The sequence below is a fragment of the Pyxicephalus adspersus genome, chromosome 2 (genome assembly GCF_032062135.1).
Source record: "Pyxicephalus adspersus chromosome 2, UCB_Pads_2.0, whole genome shotgun sequence".
NCBI classification, from domain to species: Eukaryota; Metazoa; Chordata; class Amphibia; order Anura; family Pyxicephalidae; genus Pyxicephalus; species Pyxicephalus adspersus.
Window position 1 is genome coordinate 79,190,121 of NC_092859.1, and position 21,007 is coordinate 79,211,127.

General features: G+C 35.3%; 1 protein-coding gene across 1 annotated transcript in view; it reads left to right on the forward strand.

Annotated features, from left to right (window-relative positions):
* Window positions 1-21,007, forward strand: part of LOC140323815 (dynein axonemal heavy chain 3-like) — a 333,376-nt gene that overhangs the window by 85,910 nt on the left and 226,459 nt on the right. The window contains exon 16 of the mRNA XM_072401190.1: window positions 11,282-11,520. Within this exon, the coding sequence (XP_072257291.1) occupies window positions 11,282-11,520 (239 nt within the window). The remainder of the gene's footprint in view (window positions 1-11,281; window positions 11,521-21,007) is intronic.

Genomic DNA, 21,007 nt, shown 5'->3' on the forward strand with positions numbered 1-21,007 from the left:
TCTATATCATTTATAAAGATGTTAAATAGTAAAGGTCCCAACACTGAACCCTGGGGCATACCACTAATAACCTTAGACCATTCAGAATATGAATAATTAATTACTACTCTCTGGATGCCGCCTTTAAGCCAGTTTTCTATCCATTTACAGAGTGACTTTTCTAAACCTATTGACCCTAACTTGCATATTAATGGTCTGTGGGGTACGGTGTAAAATAGCAAATAGCAATTGCACTTTAGCAAAGTCCAAGTACACTATATAAACTGCTATTCCACTGTCTACCTATTTACTTACTTCCTCATAAAAAAGAGAGTAAATTTGTTTGACAACGTTGGTCTTTCTTGAAGCCATGCTATCACTTATAATATTATTTTCTAGCAGAAATTCCTCTATGTGGTTCTTGGACGTTAAAGTAACCAGTCTGTAGTTACCTGGTAATGACTAGGGAGGAGTGAGCTTTAAGTCTGCAGTTCAACTGCATCTGAGTTGTTTCATTTAAAACTAATTGTGGTAATGTACAGAACCAAAAGTGGAAAAAAGTTGTATACACATTTGTTAAAAGCTCTGCATTGTTAGAAAGAACTAGGTCCAGCAGAGTATCATTTCTAGTTGGGGCCTTCACAAACTGTACCATAAAATCTTCATAAACATTATAAAAATGTTAAATATTATCTTCTAATTTCACACATTTCCTCCCTTTTGCTGTTCCTGTAGTACCATTACTCCAGTCAATGTTAGGGTAGTTGAAATCTCCCATGAATAAAACACTTCCACTTTTTGCTGATTTTTCTATCTGTGCTAGTAGTTGATTCTCTATTTCTTCCTTAGCACTGGGGGGCCCAAAGCAAACTCCAATAATTTATTGTGTGTTATTCAACCCCAAATTCAACTGCACCCATAATGCCTCAACCTCATTGCTTGTTCTATCCGCAATTTCTTCTTTCACATTCACTTACCTATTCGCTATACCTTGAAAGTATATCTTTAGCAAAATATTTAATTAAAAATTATACCTGTGGAAAGGGACTTTTTGGGCTGCTTAGTTTACCTTTGTTATAATGTATTATCTTTTAACGTTCCTAGGCAGATTAGTAAGCAAACCATACAAAACAACTATTTTTTTTTTCTATACCATTTCTAACTACTAAAAGGATCGCTCTTCTGCAGGATCCACATCTTTATTCCATAAATGTTAAAGAGAAATGCTATCTTAACTTCTCAAAATAGTTCTAGGGATATTTTACATAGTTTGCTAGAATACAATTATTATTATTGTGCACAATTAGATATGGAATGTTAAATTTCATATTCATTATGCATTAGTCAGTTTCATCAGACTTGTTCAATGAAAAAAAAGCGATATCCACTACTGAAAATTGACTCATAATGTAAAAGATAAAGAAAAGATTCATTGAATGTATCCATCCAATTTTCACATCAGTAACATACTTTTGTATGGAACATCTAATGAAATAAAGAAAGTTTTGTACCGATTTTACTGATGTTATAATAGTAGGTTTTAATACAACCCTTCCTTTAGATCAAATCCTACATTTAACCACAGTCATGCACGTGCAAAACTGATAACCTCTGGTACATTTTATAATAAAACGTATCATGATAATTTAATCAGCTAAGCATTGATCTTATGAAAAGCAAATTTCCCTTCCTGTGAAGAATAGATGTTATTTTCTATATAATACAAAGAATTCAGGAGTGTCTTTTTCCAGTAAAAGGCTAGAAATAGAAAACTTTAGGGGATAAAGTAGTTTTATTCCATGAAGGGCACATTTGTGTCTGAAGGTTTAATACGTTTTGTACTTAAAACTGCTTGACTTGTATTTTCTGAACTCTGGATTGTATTATACACAGTGCCTTTGTATTCCCCTTCACACTTTTATTTTACACTTTCTTTTGTGCCAATAACTGCTGAAGGATAGTCATAGCAAGTACAGCTATATAATAGCTATTATGTTATCACTGAAATAGTAGAAAGCTCCTTGATTTGCATTATGTGTTTTTCTAACATTCAAAATTGCTTCTTTGCTTCTGATCACTATGTGAATTGCCCTAGAATACAATAATATGAGACATAACTCCCAATTGTCCCTTTTTAGCACCAAATATTAACCGCTGTAAATACATGTACTATTTAAAGCCAAGCTTGGACTAAATGAAAACTGGTGCCTCAGAAAAAAAGCTCTTGTTTTATCCCCTGATTTGCTGGTAACTTTAAAAGTGCAGAGTATTATGGGTTCCTAAAGAAGTGTCATCACCATCCCTGCCCTTACCTTATGATGATGCAGAGATAAATAAAGTTGGGGGGCACTGGTCTACCTGATTTGTTTTTGCATTTAAATGCTTTATTATTTGTGGGGCTAGATGGATGGTAGGCGTGTGTTTTGTTTTTGTGTACAAAGGTGTTTCTCATTCCTATCCCAAAAAAACATGGTGTATTAATATTTTACTATGATCATTTATTTTTTTCTCGAATCCCAAACTATTGCTGTTTTCAGATAGTGCTTGGTGATTGGTTCAATTTGGTTCCATATGGAAACATTGATAGACAAAATTCAAAATCAAAAAAGGAGGTCTCCCATAATTTAGGCCTGTGGGACAAATACCTCTAAAGAGTGTCAGAGAAAGAGCCAGTAGGCCTTATAGTAGGCCCTAAAAGCCTGTATAATTGTTTTATGTGTATGTTTTAAAGCCAAAAAAGTGCAGAACTCCCTGAAATATGAACTGGAGTCCAAAATACTCCTTTGCAAACAGTGCATTTTATGATAACCCCTCACAATGGGCCTGATTTATAAAAGCTCTACAAGGCTGGAGAGGATACACTTTCATCAGTGAAGCTGGGTGATCCAGCAAACCTGGAACGGATCTGGTCTAAGGTTGAAAACATTTGCTAACAAATAGCAAATGACATTTAGGAAATCCAATTTAGGTATGCAGGGTCACACAGCTTTTCAGATAAATTTGTATCCACTCCAGCCTTGGAGAACTTTAATAAATCAGGCCCAATCCCTCATCCCTGGCATTTTTAATATAGCTGTCTGCCTCCCGATAGGTAAGACTCCTTTTACATCCATTTCAAAAGAAGCAAGCTGCAATTATAAAAGAAATCTTTTCAAAGTCAACAGGAAAAGAACAGGAACAGGTATCCTAAATGGAATTTTTTTCTTCACCTCCAGTTTTGATGAAAACAAAATGTTGAATGTTTTCTTACTTTCAGACCCTCAGATATTTGGTAACCTAGTAAGGGTTCGAATATATAGTCCTCACAGGTTGCCCTTATAAACCATTTTTCACTGGATTAATTTGGATGATCAATGCTATTAATTGACATTAAAAAAAACTGGCATTTGCTTCAAAGAGCTTTATCTTGAAACCTTAAACCTCATCAAAGCAGTGTTACTGATAAAATATCTGTGTGCAGGTGCTCTAGAAATACCTGCTATTAACTAGACACTTTAGCCATATATTGTGATTTACTTTCCTGTAAAAAAAGGTATTGTGGATTCATTTGCAAGTCAGCAAGTCTTGTTTTTTACAGTTCTATTGCAGGTATTGTTATGGGACAATGGGTTCTAATTATTAGTGATTCACTAGAGAGATTCACTCAGTAGAAAAAATAATTCCAAGGAATGCAAAAGTGTTTCAAATTACACTAGCTGTTCCCTTCACCTTTTTTGGATGAATGTATCCTAGAAAAACTAGTCTGTCTAATGCTAAACTAAATACTTGAGACATTGCAAGCTGAAAAGAGCCATTGTCAACAAATGGTTAGTGCATATTTCTTCAAAAAGAAAACTGTAAAATAAAAAAAAGGATTAGGGCTGCCCATAGTATTTTTCCCAGACCCCTCTCTAGTCATGAAACCTGGCTGAGGGGCAATGAAGTGTCAATAGAGTGTCAGTACTCCAAGGAAGGAGTAACATAGTTTCCTCTCCTCACACTGTTGCAAGGATGCATTTTTCTGGTATGACTAGGACAGGGTATGGGGCTTTTCCCATTTTTCTAGCCAGACAAGTTCTATACTTTAAGACAGGTTGGATTTATTATTATTGGGACACAAAATAACTACCCATGGACATACAGAACTATGTCCAAACAGAAGTACAAATTTCCCAGTATGAACAATGGATACATTTTATTCTTGTCTTATAAAAATATCAGGAGGAGAACATCAGTGTAACTTTTAGAACAAATTATCAACAATCTCTGAGAAATATATTGGATTAGGAGTACAACAAATAACTTTCTCATTAAAGAACAGATGTTGGACAAATACTATTAGATGAAATATGCACATGGGCAAATCTTAAAATTATGTTTTTAAAAGGGTGGGTTGGTAAAAAAACACTCTAATAAACAGAAAGAATCTGCAGGTCGAGTCTTGGCCAATTGCATTGGTAAATACACGCCAGTGTTATAAACATACCTAGATTTAAAATAGGCAAGCAAAGGAAAACCATTTAAAATCATCTCTTTAATTTCTGTATTTAATTTTGCAAAGCATAGGCTTACAGAGAACTTGACTTCTGTTGACATTCGAAAATCCAGATTTGTGAAAGTTATACTTACATCCACACACAGGCCAGCCTTCCTCTCGCAGCACCCACAGACATATGGCACAGTTCCAGGGAGCAGGCAGCAGGGTCGTGTCAATGTGTATTTAATGTAGCAAGCAAGACCTAAAAGCTGTTTCTGCAGAACAGCACCAGCAAAACATTAGTGGCCAAACAGTGTAATGCACTCCCTGTATTGGGATGCCTAAACCACGTTTTCTAGGTGTTATAAACAGATGGGTTATGTAAGCATTTTTGTTTATAGAAGAGATCCTTAAAAACATGCAGAAGGAGTGTGCTTGGTCAAGGAACCTAATCGCAGCATCCCTGGGAAATGTATACCACCCAAATTGCAGAGCAATGTCCTGCACTCCTTAAACAATAAGGAACTTCTCCTTAAGACAAATAAGAAGCAAAGTAAACTTCTGATGAATACACCAGAATCCTATTATATTCTGATCACAACACACTTCCCTGGAGCCTTTCCAAGATTTCCTTGGAAAATGGGCTCCGCTTGCTGAAAAAGGGGCGTATTAATCCTGATTTACAACCATTTCATAAAAAGGACCTATCACTACTTGTTGCAACTAGAAAATGGAATGATGCCCCACTAAACAACAAGAAGACTACCCCACAAGATTCAGACTGATTTAATACATTTGACTTGATGGGCCTGCAATATTAAAACTCTCCAAGGTTGGAGAGAACACACTTTCATCAGTGAAGCTGGGTGATCCAGCAAATCTGGAATGGAATTCTTAAAATCATATATTTGAAACCTGAATGAGATCCATTACAGGTTTGCTGGATCACCCAGCTTTACCGATGAAAGTGTATCCTCTCCAGCCTTGGAGGTCCAAAATAAATCAGGGCCGATATGTATAGCTTCTACATATGTTACATGTTATTAGAGACATTATTTAATATTTTCCGAGACTTTTTGCAATCATATACTGCATACAGATCTGCGCGTAGATTTGTTGTTTTTGACCTGTTGCTCATTAAGTGCCATATTCCTTTTTTCTCCTGGTATATTTGTGTTACCTGTGTTAACGTATATTTAAGTATTTTATTTGTTATATTATTTCTTGTATGTACTGTATAGAGCACGTTCTCCTTCTTTTCCATCTATTATAGATCTTCATGACCAGAGCTAGTGCTGGACTATCCTATGAAAAATTTAGCATGCATGAAAGCCCCTATCAATTTTATGATGAACCTTGCCAGCATATTGGTTGGCAAGGGGGGATATGAGCCTAGCAGACTTAATACAATCTTATGAACCGAATTGAGTTTAAAAGGTAATGTGACGTTAGGCCTGAATACCCTATTTTATTTTAGGACAGTATGTATTATTTACAGGGGTCAATTTCTGTATCACATCAGGGTTACTAATAATTATTATTATTATGCTTTGCTGATTTGCAGAATTCTGAATAAAATAGTTTACACTTTTTCCAGGATCATATTTTTGTGAAACTGGAATGTATTAGATAAGAAAACAAACGTAATGGAGCAAATGCCATTATATATCTAGTATTCGAAAAGCTACATTTTTTTTTTAAGAGTACAGCCTTGAGAAAACCCAGAGGAAAGCTTTGAATTTTCACTTAACCGTATACCTAGGTCTCTAATAGGGTTTTTTTTTTTTTTTTTTTTTACTGTATTATACTATTTATACATTTATTATGTTTTGGATTTTTAAGGCAATGCCTCCCTACCACAATTATAGGAGGGTTGTGTAAGTTAATAAGAATTCATGATTTACCCTAGGAGGTGAATTTTCACAAATAGATTTATGTCAACTTATACAGTGATGTTTAAACTTTAAAATTAGTTCTGTCAACGTAACCTCAATTTGTGTGTCTTGCCAGAGGCATTTTTCAGTTTCTCTCCATCTAGTTTCCAAAATTTTCTGTGCAGAAATTAGGTCCTTTTTTTAGATTATAGTTTGGGAACCAGGAAGAAAACATTTCTTTCTGTCATATTTGCTAAAGAATAACAACAATTCTAGCTGTAGGCAAATATGGAATCTTCCCTTCAGCCACTTATTGCTTTTGGCTGCATCATGTTATTGAGGAGAAGTATTAAGTAAGTTACATTTGCTCTTGCCTAGGCCATCAGTGATTAACCATCCACTCCTTTCCTACCACCCGAGTAGTCTTAGTGGTAAAAAGACAGAGTTTATGTTTCTGAAAAAAAAAGATTTTTTGTGCAAATGTCAAACCACCTAATCTACATGCTCATTCCAGGTATATGTGTGTGTGTGTGTGTTTATATATATATATATATATATATATATATATATATTTATACTGTATAGTCATCTTTTTAATTAGACGATGCAAACATTAAATATTGTTTTCATGACATTTTTGCTTGAATTGAATAATACTTGAAAAATATTAATTAAAAATAGGAGACTAACAGCGCCTAATTTGGCAGAAATCAGACTGTGTTTTCACCATGTATCCATCCAGTATACCTTGCATTTGAATATTTATTTGCATACCATTTATTTACAATTAATGTCTTACACACTCAGCAGAGAACATACATTAGCACTACAACTGCTACATCTGACTACCCCTACTTTTACATTATTCTGTCAGTCTTCTTCAAGGTCAGCATTTCATTGTAAAGTTCTTCTCCATCTATTAAAACTCTTTGAAAAGTGATCTTCTGTTCCATTGGTAATTAGGATGTTTCACAGAGTCTGAATAACATCAAACACACAGTTTAAGAAAGATTTTAAGCTCAGAGAATATTTATTATTTCAGTTTCAGACACAGACTTGTAATGATATATTTATGAGGGTGAATACAAGCAGATGACAGATGGTTGGCTTCTTTCTTTGATTTTTTTTTAATTGATCATCCCTTGATTTCGATCTAATTCATCTAGAAAATCAATAAACTTAATTGTTCATTTCAAAGTAAGGAATAACTAGGGGGATGTGGTGATTTAGTTCTGATACTTGAAAAACAAAACACTTTAAAAACCCTCTTAAGTACTTTTTACTCTTGAATTTATATCATTAAAGCTTTTGGGACTCACTGGTATAAAGATGATTGTTATGTCACTGCTGAAATGTTAGGAAAAAATTGTTTTATTTTTTATATACATATTCAATAAGGTTTGTAGATTGTGTTGGAAGTTTGTTGAGGAGCCTGTGACATAAAGATAGACAACTTAGAATCTGATTATAAAAGTTTAGTGGTATTTGTTTCCTGCGGGACATTGTTCTAAATACTTCACACTATAGCCTGCTTTAATACATTGCTGTGCGTTGTGCTGTAGTGGATTAGTAAGCTACGTTTGCAAGACCCTTATTAATAAGTGTCAACCCAGTGCGCAAACGCATGTGCAACACCTGGCCATGCGTTGTGTTGATGTAAACTTTTCGAACCCTCGCTAGTTTTGCAAACCGTCAAAATTTATTCAAAACCAAATTGCTGCCCTAAAAACCACCACTAACAATCTTGTTCTCAAGTTCTCTTGTTCTCAAGCATAAAAGAGAACATGTTATTAACTTACACTTTGATATATCCATAAGCATGTGCTTACCTTGCCTAATAGCGAAATTAAGCCCATGTATAAGGCAAAGTGAAATTTTTACATACTGCATACATGCTGCATTAAATTAAAAGGCTGTAGCATCTGTTGGCATTACTTCTGTAGCCATTGTTTTCCTAAATTCCTAAAGAGTCACGCCCTAATTGGCACCTGCTTGGAGGAGCTCTAAATCTGGGATTGGTGTTGAAGCATACCCAGACCTCTCCACACCAGATTCATGACTTTACCGAAAGCACTCTCCTTATACTTTCTGTCCAAGCAAATCTAATCCCAATTTCTAAATGTACTATTTCTACATGTCAGTGTGATTTTAAAAACTAAGTTTTACTTGGTAATCCTTCAATATTATATAAGTGTACTGTACCTGCTTTATTTAAAAATCCTTATATTCGTAAAGCAATTTTTTTTTTTTAGAAAAAGCAAGTTGCAAATATTTCAAAAATATTGCACATAAACTTCAGAAAAGAAGGTGTAATGTATTTTTGAACTAACTTTGACTGAAATACCGCATAAGAAAAATAGCTCAGAGCACAACTGTGCCACTAATTAGTACTGCAAATACTTATAAAAGCAACTAAGTGTACCTTTTTTTTATTATTTTGTTATCATATTTCACACTGTGCGCAATGATGATTCCACACAGAGATGATAATTATTTCCTTAAAAAAGATTTTACGCTAAATAGTGATCCATGTGACTTTATTGAAAAGTTATTCCTTGTTAATTACTAATAATTATTCAGATTTTTTTTTCTCAGTAATGTAGCCGATGGATGGCAATATTCTATGTTTTTCTTTTTAAAGTTATAAATAGGACATAAATCTTATGACAAACTACCTATGTAAATAGGGAGCAGACTGAAATGGGATATACAGTACATTGCTGATAGATTTTGGTGTTTCATTGGATAAAGATGCCAGATGGAGACTGAGGCTTAGGTAAAACCTAATTTCTTCTTAAAAAGACGCTTATGGATTATCTTCCAGAGATAAATCAACATTTCCCTGCAAACACTACACCCTATCCTGAGTTACACCTGTTGAGAAATCAGACTTATTGGTTTCTGTGGATCAGGAGAATGCAGCAGTGAAGCACAGCCACTGTGTAGTGCAGCAAAGCAAGAAGCAAGGGCTGCATATGTAATGAGCAAATATGTCTGCCCCATGTCCATATATAATTACAAACTTTGCATATATATGAAGACTTAAAACGCTAACTTACATTTCATGTAATTATTTATGACAAGATCATTTTGCTGTTTTTATTGTTATATATTTAACAATTTATTGGTTGTGATTTCCTATGTGAAGCTGTATATTGTATTGTAAAGCATGATTATAAGTCATCCGTACAAAGGACTTTAGTGGGAAAGGTATAAAAGAAAAAGTTCCTTCATTGCAAAGATATCCTTAAGGGCAGTTCATTCTAGATTAGTATCCGCTATGCACATGTGCAACATTTCAAGCCTATTAGAGGTCCATTCACTGGTCTGATGTGTTGTGGTGTCTTGTGTTACAGTTGTTCTTAAAAAAATGATTTTTAATGAAATGCCAATGTATTGCAATACAAGCCTAAACCTGTAGATTTGTTGTCAGTGCAATGTACCACAACACAAACATGGTAATGTGCTTTAAAACAACCTATGTTTGCTTCTGTTTCATCAGCCCATTAGTGTGAATGGACCCGCAATAGAAATATAAACTAGAAAGCTTTTAAAAAAATGTCATATAAAAAAATGAATAAATTCTACAGGTATACACTATGTTTTAACTGTATGGTGCAACATAGAAGACAGCATAAAGGCTCAAGGGGTGAATAAGAAAGAACCTTCTTTTATCTGATACATTTTGGTCTGTAAATCTACTATCGAGCAGTTTGTTATGAGCTGTTATGTCTTGTGATTTGTACTTTAGTTGTACCTAAGGCTACGCACACACCTGCAATGGTTCTCGTTTGATAATTGGCTCTGGGACGATATCGGGCTAGAATCTGGCATGTGTACAGCGCCTGTCGTCCATCCTACAAACAACCATCCTGGCAGATCCAGGGACGATGGATGACGAACGATCATAATGCAAGTGAAGGGGGAGGGTGCGCAGCAGGGTGCCGCTCTGTCATTCTCCCCTTCCCTTCTCCTTAGAGCAGAACGGTGCTGTATATACAGCGCTCGTTCATGCATTGTGCAGTAGTTTGTCGTTGGAAAGGATCGCGCAAGATCCTTTCCAACGACAATTATTGCATGTGTGTACATAGCCTTGGACACTGTTCCCAGTGTTTATCTTGGAGTAAAATTCCTTCAGTCTCTATGTTGTGGAAAAAAGACAATGGAAGCAGAAGTAGTTGAGCAGTTTAGCATAAGACATTGGACACGGCTGATGTTCACAAAATACTGTGTTTAAACTGAAAAAACAAAAAAGTTACCAGGAGGCAGTAAAGCTCAATGAGAAAAAAGGGCATGCAAAGTCTATTTTGCCCTGGGTGCTGATTGTTTTTTGTTTGTGCATGCACTGTGCATGGCAGAGCTGGGCTCTGCAAGTACTACAGCTGCATACAGAACATATTGTCCCACTGGGGACAATGTAACTCCTGTGCATGTTGTATCATTAATGGCCATCTAATAGACAATAAGGATCATTGTAGACCCAAAAGTCTGCCATAGAGTCAGCAGTGAAGATGGCAGCTTCCTGGGTTGGGGCTGTGCATGCACCTGTACACTGTTAAGTATAAGCAATAATCCAGAAATATGCTGTGCAAACTCACTGATAATGGCAGCTCACCACCAACAATCAAGTTCAGTTTCTCTTTAAAGTGATAACACATTGGCAAAAAGGTATGTATTTTTCTCTCCATATAGGAAATACAACATTATTAAACTAGTTTAAGAGCATCCCATTATTATTTTTTCTGTTCTGTACTCATTTTGACCCCGATTTACAGAGCCTTCCCCATATAAAATGATCTGTTTTGTTACATAAAGCATTTATGGTAGATGGTTAGTATGTTGGGAATAAATATTATTTAAATGAGGGAGGATATCTATCTGTTTATCTGTTGAGCTTTTGGGTGAGAGAAAAGTGTGATAAATAAAACATTCTATTTACATTGTTGGGACCTGTTTTCCTTTCTTCTTGCAGCTTAATGACATTATAGTAAGCACGCCTGGGACTGCTATGCAGATGTACTTCCTGGAGACATTGCTACTTCAAGACAAGCCATTACTTTTTGTTGGCCCCACAGGCACTGGAAAGACAGCTATTACAAACAGCTTCCTGCGACACTTACCCCAAGAAAAATATGTTGTATGTCAAATTAACTTCTCAGTGCAAGCTTCAGCTAATCAGACCCAGGACATCTTCCTAACAAAACTCGAAAGGTACCCTGACTTTTAATTAAAATCAAGTGTATAATAGTGCTGAATTTGCTCCACAGAGATTACCTCACAAAATAATATTAACCGCTCTGCTTCAGTCTCTGACAGTGTAAATGAAATCTGATTTGTTTCACTCTGCACTGTTTACAGGCACACAAACTACATTTTAATTGTTGTTGACAAAGATTCTGATTTATACGGAGCAGGAAATAGAAACCAATGCAAGAGAGCATGTGTCGTTTTAACTTTTTCTTATGAAAACTCTTCCATGGGAGAATAAATAGACATCTGGTCTTGGGCTTTCTGCAGTCCATGGCATATTAAAATGAATCACTAAATTGTGACTTAATAGGAAATAAGGGCCATCTGTCAATGTAAGATCAAAGCAGCAGGTGCACACTTGCCAACAAAAGGAGGGTGAAGGTAACGTCTTTGAGTTTGAGATTGTAAAATGCTTTTTATTTCCACTCACAAACACACGGTACCTTTGTAAAGGAAGCATGTTTCTATGTAACATAACTGTGATCTATAATTATGATATATACTGAAGAATACTATAAATATGATTTATAACACAGTACAGTGCACTAGGGTTATCTCCATTGTAATTTACCAAACAGGAGGATGCTAAGTGGAGGTTTTATTCCTTGTTACTAAGGAAAGCTTCTTTTAAATTTGAACTCAGCATATAAAAGTAACAGTTGAATGTACCTTCCTTAGCTTTACACTTGCTTTTATAGATGGGTTCCTAATACTGAAAGCCCAGCCTTCTTTTTTTAGATGTATCTTTTTTACAAAAGCTCCTAATTTGAATCAGTCCTATATCCCTGTGCACACAAAAAGCATTAGAAGCTGCAGCATCTTGACCCACCCTTGTTTCCAATCTCATGGACTACAATGATCTACCAGCCTAATCCTCCCCATCTGTTTTGGCTGGGCCCTTCAGCTATGTGAACATATAGAATAAGTTAGGTTTTTTGGTACTACAGGGTTGTATCTCCTGTGCTAATCGTGTGCCTTCACAAGAACATACACTAGATAAAGGACCTAAGGTTATATAAGTTAATATACTGCCAGCAGCATCTGATAACAAAGCGTATTGAAAAACTGTTTGGGAAACTAGCTCAACATCGGGGGAAAGATTTGCCCAGAGTTAAGTGTAAGAACAAGACAGAGAGCTGTTATGATTTTACTGAATGGAAGAAATAAAGGCGTTGCTTGCACACTTTAATGTACAGCAACACCTTTAAAATATGAGTTAGAAGCAGGTAGGGGAACCATGTATGGCACTAGAGATAAACAGGGTGACTTCCTTCTCTTCATTTCAGAGGCCTTATCTCTAAAACAGGAGACAGCTGTAGGGTGCTGACCTGTTACAGCAGTAGAGAGTTCCTTCCCAATCTTCCCTGCATTGCCACACTCACTGATTCTGATTGGTCACTTGCAGACTTTGACTCCTTGCCCTGGCTTCCAAAGATGTTTTGCAGCCCTTGCAATTATGTCCCAGAGGAATGAAGAGGAGGAATAACACAGTAGAGAGTTATGATATATATGTACCAAAAGTACCAATGAACACTACACAGGGGAGCAGGGGGAGCAAAGGCAGGATTAAGGGTACTTCAATTTGCTTGTTATACAGTCATAACAATGAGGATAAAATGTGTTATGTTACCCCTTGGTATGCATTGCAGAAGGCAGCCCCTTCATTTCTATTGGGCAGATAAAGCACCTCTACTATTGTTCCCACTGCAGCACACCAAAACACACAGTTGTGTCTTTATTTTTGTAATGGGGGGGGGGGCGGGCAATAAAAATTAATGATGCAATGTGTTACCTTGTAATGAGTGGTACCAAAGCCCAAGAGGCTCAAACATTTTCTTTAATACCTTTTGCACGAGGAATGGTAACCCTTTAAGGAAAAATAAATGTGATCCTTGGAAACAATGTATACAATTAATTGCTGCAATGCATTGCATTTGTAAGCTACATAAACTATTTTTACTGTCTGATCAAATATGTTTTTGGTTTTTCGCACATAGCTTTAAAAGCAGTTTGGATTTTTTTTTTATTCTATAGAAGTTAGTTTCCATTTTTACACCTAGAACCAAAGCAGACAGTAATAAATGACAGAACATTGGGAAACATTTATCAAAGGTTATTACCCGCGGTTACCAACCATTGCTAGCATTATTTCCTGCTAATTGGCTAGTTACTAAATTGCTGCTTACCAAGATCTTACCATAATCATTGAAAGAGAATGTCACCTGGTTCACTACAGCATATTATACAGAGCAGAGAGCTGAAAAAATGCACCTGTTATCAGATCTGATATATAATATGTTTGTAGAAATACCACATTGGTTAAATCAGTGTATTTGTTTCAATAATTGAAGTTGATTACTCTATTTTACTCTTGCTGGCAGAATAAAATAGCTAATCATTTAGCATTGCAAATTCAAGGTTGTAAATACAGCAGGCTTGCGGGGAAGAGACATTAACATTTCTTGTAGCACAGGTAAACAATGTCACTGTGATATTTTATCTTAGGGTTTAAATGTAATATGGTATATTATTATCCTGGTTTATTTAATAGCACTTAAGCTAACAATATACCAATGGCAAGCTTTTTTTACATTTCTTTTTATCATCCATTTAACTAATTTATACAGGGTTTTTTTTTACCAAACAATGCCTATGTTTTAAGGACAATATAACAAAATATGAACATGGATATCATTGTCTACATCAAATCACTGGGTTGTATATTGGGTGGTATGCTTTTTGATAATAGCCTAGATGTTTTTGTTTTTTTAATTGTGAGCTTGTTTGTCCCAGCTTTTGGAATTGAGGTTAAGCAGTTATGGTTTTGGAGCTTAAATGGTTTTTACGTTTCAGGTTTAGTATAGGTTTTATGTAATGGGTTAAAGGAAATTATTAAAAGGTGAGGTTAAAAGTAGGCGTAGGGGAGAGGTTAGGTTCTAATTTTAGAAGGTAAGTTAAAATTTATGGTTCAGGAGAATTTTAGGGTCAACCTGACCCGATACCAACTGGGCCTAAAATGTTTGCAAGGTTCCCTGTATTTTAGAGTTTATTAGTATTTAGAGGCAAGAGAATCAGGCCTAATTTTGATTTTTAAACAATTTTGATTTGTAAAGAACTCAAGACCCAGGACATGGAATTCAAGGGGCTCTGTAAGGAAAAAAAGATAGATTTATAAGTCTATCACAAATACAGACTATAGGTACTATATAAAAACTGAATGAAGTAACTCAGCAGGCACGCAGGAGTAGATGACACATACAAGAGAAGCTGGGACTGCTGGGTTTTCCTGGCAAAATCTGACAGCTGGATGACAGGCAGGTTAAAACAGTTATTGCAGAAGGGACATTGCCTGTCCCTTTCTTCAATAAACACCAGCTCGATCCTAGACTTTGGTTCCACTTTAAAGACCACATTAGTCTCAAGGACATGTAGACTTGGTCTTCCTACAGATGCTCAATAGTTATAGCTGAAAATGATTGTTAGTAATTGTTTTCAGCAACAGTAAGGCTGCATACACTTTTAATATTTGTCATTGGAAAATAACTTTTTACAATCCTTTACAATGACAACAGACTTAACGAGCGCAGTATATACAACATCTTTCTGCTCTATTGAGAGGGTAAGGGGGCACCCCGCTGCACTCTCTCCCCTTCACTTCTATTACAATCCGTCGCCAGGACGGATCCATGAACCACGAGCACTGTACACACGCCAGATTCTTATCCATTATCAGCCCTGTGACAATTATCAGATGAGAATCATCTAATGTGTGTACAAAGCCTAAGAATAAATTTTGATAATGAAATCAGCCTACTCTACTCCAATGCAAAAACAGTTTGCATTTATTAAATGCCAAAGCTAAAAAGTACACAACTTAATTATTTAATGTATGTGGCCTATTTAAATGACAGTGGAGCAACTACATGTAAGCTTTTTCCCAAAGCTTTCTTTTATAATCTTGCTAGTCATATTGGTGGTTGTAGATAATAATGCAACCCTCTCCAACTGTAATCAGGATGCTGGGAGTTCTTTGTAGCATCTGTCTGTTTCAACAGTTAAACATTTGGACAAAAAAACAAAAAATTGAGGATGCTTGCTGGGATTTCTTTTCTGTTAGTTATTTTTCATGTACCGTCTTGGTTCCTGGTTCACCCTTTCATAAACATGCTTTCATAAATATATTCTTTTATTTGACTATTTCTTGAACATGCCATGTAGACATGTTAGAATTGAAAAGATTACAATTTAGTAGTTCTTAGATCATTTCCAATTTAAAGACTCACTTCTTCAAATTCTAAAGGATGAATTGTCTAAAAGTCATCATTCTGCTTTGTATTGAATTGGAAAAAATGAGAACCAATTACTGCTTGCCATGAGTTTAACCTAGCATTGTAGTAGGCTGTCTTGATTGCTTTGTTCTTCGTTTATGATCCATTACACAAAATGTTCCTGTTTTCCTAAATTAATAGTGAGAGTGGATCAGAAACAGACAGAACCTTAGCTATGTTTACCAGACACATTCACTTTTTATTTCTTGAGGGTCTTTCATTTTCCTACATACTTAGTTGAAAGTGGCAGGATGACAACCACTGAGTTTTCGATATTCCCATATGACCACATTCTGTCAGTCTACACTACACTATAAGTGACATAAGGCATTTATCCAACCAAACAACAGGAGATCCAACTCAAACTGACTATACCTCTTTGATAAAAATGGATATATTTCTGGACTTCACATCCTACCAGTTCTAAGTGACAAATTAATAAAGGGAATGTATTGTATTCTTTTCTGTCTAGGTGGTATTCCAGTCACATTTACCTTCTTTGTTACAAAACTCTTGTTACAAGCTGTATGGAAAATAAATGTTAAGTGTTAAAGGATGTGTTTGCTTCCTTATAAATTATCACTGCTGCAAGCCTGCTAGCAAAATAATTAAAAGTCTCACTAATTATTTAGTACACGTTCATATTTTAATCTCCATTGATATGCATCATCCCTATCCACTCAGGCTCTCATCAGAGAAGCCGTGCAGAGGAAGAGAAGTTAAAAATGAGAAGTGTTATTAATAACGAGCCACTGTTGAAATTATTTCTGGTGTTATTACAAGAGATAATATAACAATTGTAGGTTGGGTTACATTAATGAGATGAGCTAAATAACATTTATATGTTTGTAATTATTTTGTATTAACTTTTTATTGACTTTGAACAGAATCCTTTCAACTACATTGCGTATATATTTTGTATGCTAAGGAATCTGTCTAATAGTAATTCTCTTTTAACTGGAACAAAATGCATTTCCTTTCAGATTTCTATAGAAAGATATTCTGTGTGTTCCTCAATGACCATCCATTATTTGCTGTTATAAAAGTTCTTCTTTTTGCCTTAAAGAAGAACTAAACCCAAAACAGCAAAAAAAAAAAAAAAATACACTTACCTCAAATACCGCAGGGCAGGCTGATTGCTCCGGGGGTGTCCTGCATCGTGTCCCGCGTCGTCCCAGCGTTCCTCCTGAAGCCGGCCCTCCGGGCCATCTTGTCTTCTTCTTCCTTTTCCTCTATCTTCCTCACAATTAACATATTGGTCCAATAAATTGATGTTCCCTTTTAAGTTGTCTTTGCTATGGCATCGATTCATATGGCATCTGATCCTTTCTCTGAGTACGAGTGGAAGCATATGAATAATACAGGAAAAAAATGAAAAATTAAAGGGAAGTGAAGAGAGTTCAGAAAAGTCTTACAGCTTGAGGCAACAAAAAGAAAGAAAAATCAAACCTTAGAAGCTTTGTTAGAAAGTAGTCAAAGATGCTCGGGCATGCACAGAAGGAGTGCCCAAGAGCCTCCCGGGATGCCTGATTTAGGTATCCTGGGAGGCTTTGAACTTCCATTCATTCCCCACCGCCTAGGCGATCGAGAATTAGGGGGTGGTGCTTCACCCTTTTTTTTTTTAATTTTAATCTACATAAAAGAGTTGTCTACCCTTTTATGTAAAGTGAAAATTGTTAAAGCAGACCTATACTTCACATGTTTACTTCCCATTTTTGGCAAGCAAACCCCACGATCCTTTAGTGCCAGTGCCACAGAAAGAGAAGGACCTCATGAGATGAATGTCAGGATAGCTTCTGCCAAGCATGTTCATATTTATCAGGAAGCTACACATTCCTACGTCTATCAGCTATCAGCCAAAGGAAATGTTCCCCACTTTGTTGTTTAACAACAGGGCATAATGGTTCTTATGAACACAGTTGGGAGTATTTTCAGTGGCTGGTGTGGTTGATAAGGGGGGAAACACAACACTGTGTAACCTTATGAGCGGTGATGCTTCATATGCTGTACACTGCAATACAATAAAAGAGATGTATCTAAAATGGTAGTTGGCAATGAAATGAAGGTAAGAAGACTTTAGTGGAATTCAGGACTTTGCTGGATGACTAAGAGAGGTATAGGTGTCTTTTTAAATTTTTTTTTTATTCTTTAATATTTTTTATAGTATAGAAGTATAATTTAATTTTAATACATAATTTTTTTAATGCAATAATGAAAGAAACCTGAATTTGACTTAGCATCAGGCTTAGAAACTTTGAATAAAAGAACTAAAGAGGAAATAGCTCCTCCCACTATTGCTGCAGAACTGTCTAGACTTTGATTTGCATCTGACTGTGCTTCTTGGATACATAAGCATCAACATAACCTACATTTTCAAATCAGGTCATTATAACTTATGAATCAAGACTGCAGATTAGACTTGGTGTTTAAACAATGTTCACAAACAAACCAACATATAAGGACAAAATATAAGACTAATAATGTTGATTTGACAGTACTTTAATCTAAATAGACTATATTCAAACAATTAAAGAGGAAAATATCCTGAAAAGAAATGTATATTTTATCAAACCAGCATATCTGTGCAGCATTAAATTCTTCTTGGTGGTCACTCAGCAGAACTTAATGCGCTTAACAGTATGAATCATTGGGCTTTCACCAAATTTAATAACAAGTAGTACAGATTAACATATTGGTCCATTAAAGTGATGTTTCCTTTTAAGTGGACCTTGCTATGGCATCGATCCATATGAGATCTGATCCTTTCTCTGAGTACGAGTGGAAGCATATGAATAATACAGGTAAAAATGAATTCTTCAAAGGAGAAAAATTAAAAGGAAGTGAAGAGAGTTCAGAAAAGTCTTACAGCTTGAGGCAACAAAAAGAAAGAAGAATCAAAACTTAGAAGCTTTGTTAGAAAGTAGTCAAAAATTACCACTGCTGTCATAAAAAGTCAAATTTAGGATGTGGAGTGCAGAATGCATCTTCAGACAATTTGTCATTTTTACCTAACGTTTTTTAATATGTTTAAGTGTTCAGTATAATATTGTAACATGTATATGACTGGGTTGAATTTATGTCAACAAAGTGTTGCTGAAGTGTAACTCCTTTTTGTACGGTTACATTTACAGCTCTAGGGGTTTTTAATTCTATTCCCATTGGTGTTGATTTACTAAATGAGTTTATGGTGTTTACTTAGCAAAGTGAATTACATTCCGCAAGGAAAAATTCATTTAGGTTAGTTAGGTAAAGCTTTGCTGACTTCAGCCATCCAATCATGTGTAAGCATAAATCTTGTAATTTACATTTGTTTACAGGTGATGGGAGTTTTCTTTGCAAATTACATTTTTATCATATTTAATAATCCCTTGGAGAGTTATAATTCACCTGATTAAATAAAAATATACCCTATTGTGTTGTTTCATTTAGAGAAAGTAAAGCAGAAGAATTTTTCAACCTTGTATTCCTTTTTACCGTAAGAACTTGCACATGTTCTAAAGAATTCTTGTATTATCAAAATTTTTAACAAAGTATATCTATGAAGCTACTTGACTATTGTTATCCCATAAAAACTAAAACTTGCTAGTTATCACCTAGCCCAACATGTGTAATCTAACATTTTACCTGACCCAAGCACCTAAAATAATGTTTTCAGAATATGTGATTACCAGCCTACCCAATCTCCGTGTAGTAGGGTATCCTACTACTGAGTCCAGATCTAAATCCCATGGAGCACCTGTGTAGAGGGTATAAAAACAGCAGTTGGGAGAAGGAACCATTCAAATCTGAGAGACCTGAAACAGCTGGCATAGGAAGAGGAGTCAAATATTCCCATAGAGGAATGTAAAAGACCCTTTGATTGTTACAGTAAGCAAATAATATTAGTTATAGTGTTCCTCCAGTGCCAACAAAAATAAATAAACATGACAGTATCAAAGCATTTGTAATTGCAACAATTTTCTGGGAGAAGTGGTGCATTTTCTGACATAAATGCAATGATGCCAATATTTTTGGCCATGATTGTACCTCTAGTTTTCAGATCCAAAATTTATCTAGCTAAAGGCAGAACCTGAATGAAACCTAAAGTATGTAAACCTGCACACTTACATCATTATAGTACTGATTTTTTAATTTATTATTTTTAAAGTTTGCATTTAGCTTAGGTCTTTGTTGGTTTTCTCAAAAATGAGAGCTAAGTATAATTTAGCTAAAAATAAAAAGTAGTCAGCCTAGACAGACTGGTGATCTTTCTCAAATGTACTTTTATACAGTGGTTCTCCATATTATGTTTATCATTATGTTATTTTGGTAAAAGGATTTCAAACTCTTTGAGGTTATTTTTTAAAAGTTACATTCAGAAACCTTGAGAAAGGTCTGGAGCATAAAAACAACTAGTCACATCAGCTCATAAACTATTAAGTAATTTGGCAACACTGTACTGCTGGGTTGTTACTGCTTGTATGATCATAAATAATATAGCTTTATCCCATCCTTAGAGACTTGTGTCTCACAGCTTGTTCAGTCAGTCACGTCTTGTGAGATCCTGTGGTTTATTTGCACAAATACATTATCACACAAAGAAGCACTGAAACGTATCATAAAAATGAGAATTGTCTTAAGGAATGTGAGCTTTAGGTTTTTGCAGGTCTGTTTTGTAATTGTAAATTTAAAATTTACAGAGATATGTCTCTTCCCAGCAGAGGCTGTGTTAACTTCTTTTTAAAGAACATGACTAGGGGCAAGCACATTTTCTTTCCTTACTTTAATATTTATGATGGATGGAACCAATCCAAGTATTGCTTCCAAAAACAGGCAGTTAATGAAAAAGTATCACAAAATGCTGAAATTTCTACTCTGAACAAAATTTTTACAATTAAGATATACCCCCAGCAGGTGTTAAAAAAATAATTCAGGTTGCGCTATTTACCTTTAATGTAGAGTCATTTGATGTTAGGTGTTATCATTTGATGTTATCATTTGATGTTAACTACAACTAATAGCATTTACAACATATTGTGACAGCTTTTGTACCTTTTTTCTTAACCCCCTAACCGCTAAGCCCGTAATTTCTCGCACTAAATATTTTTGCTCTTTTGGTTAAGCCCGTATTTTTTCACCTA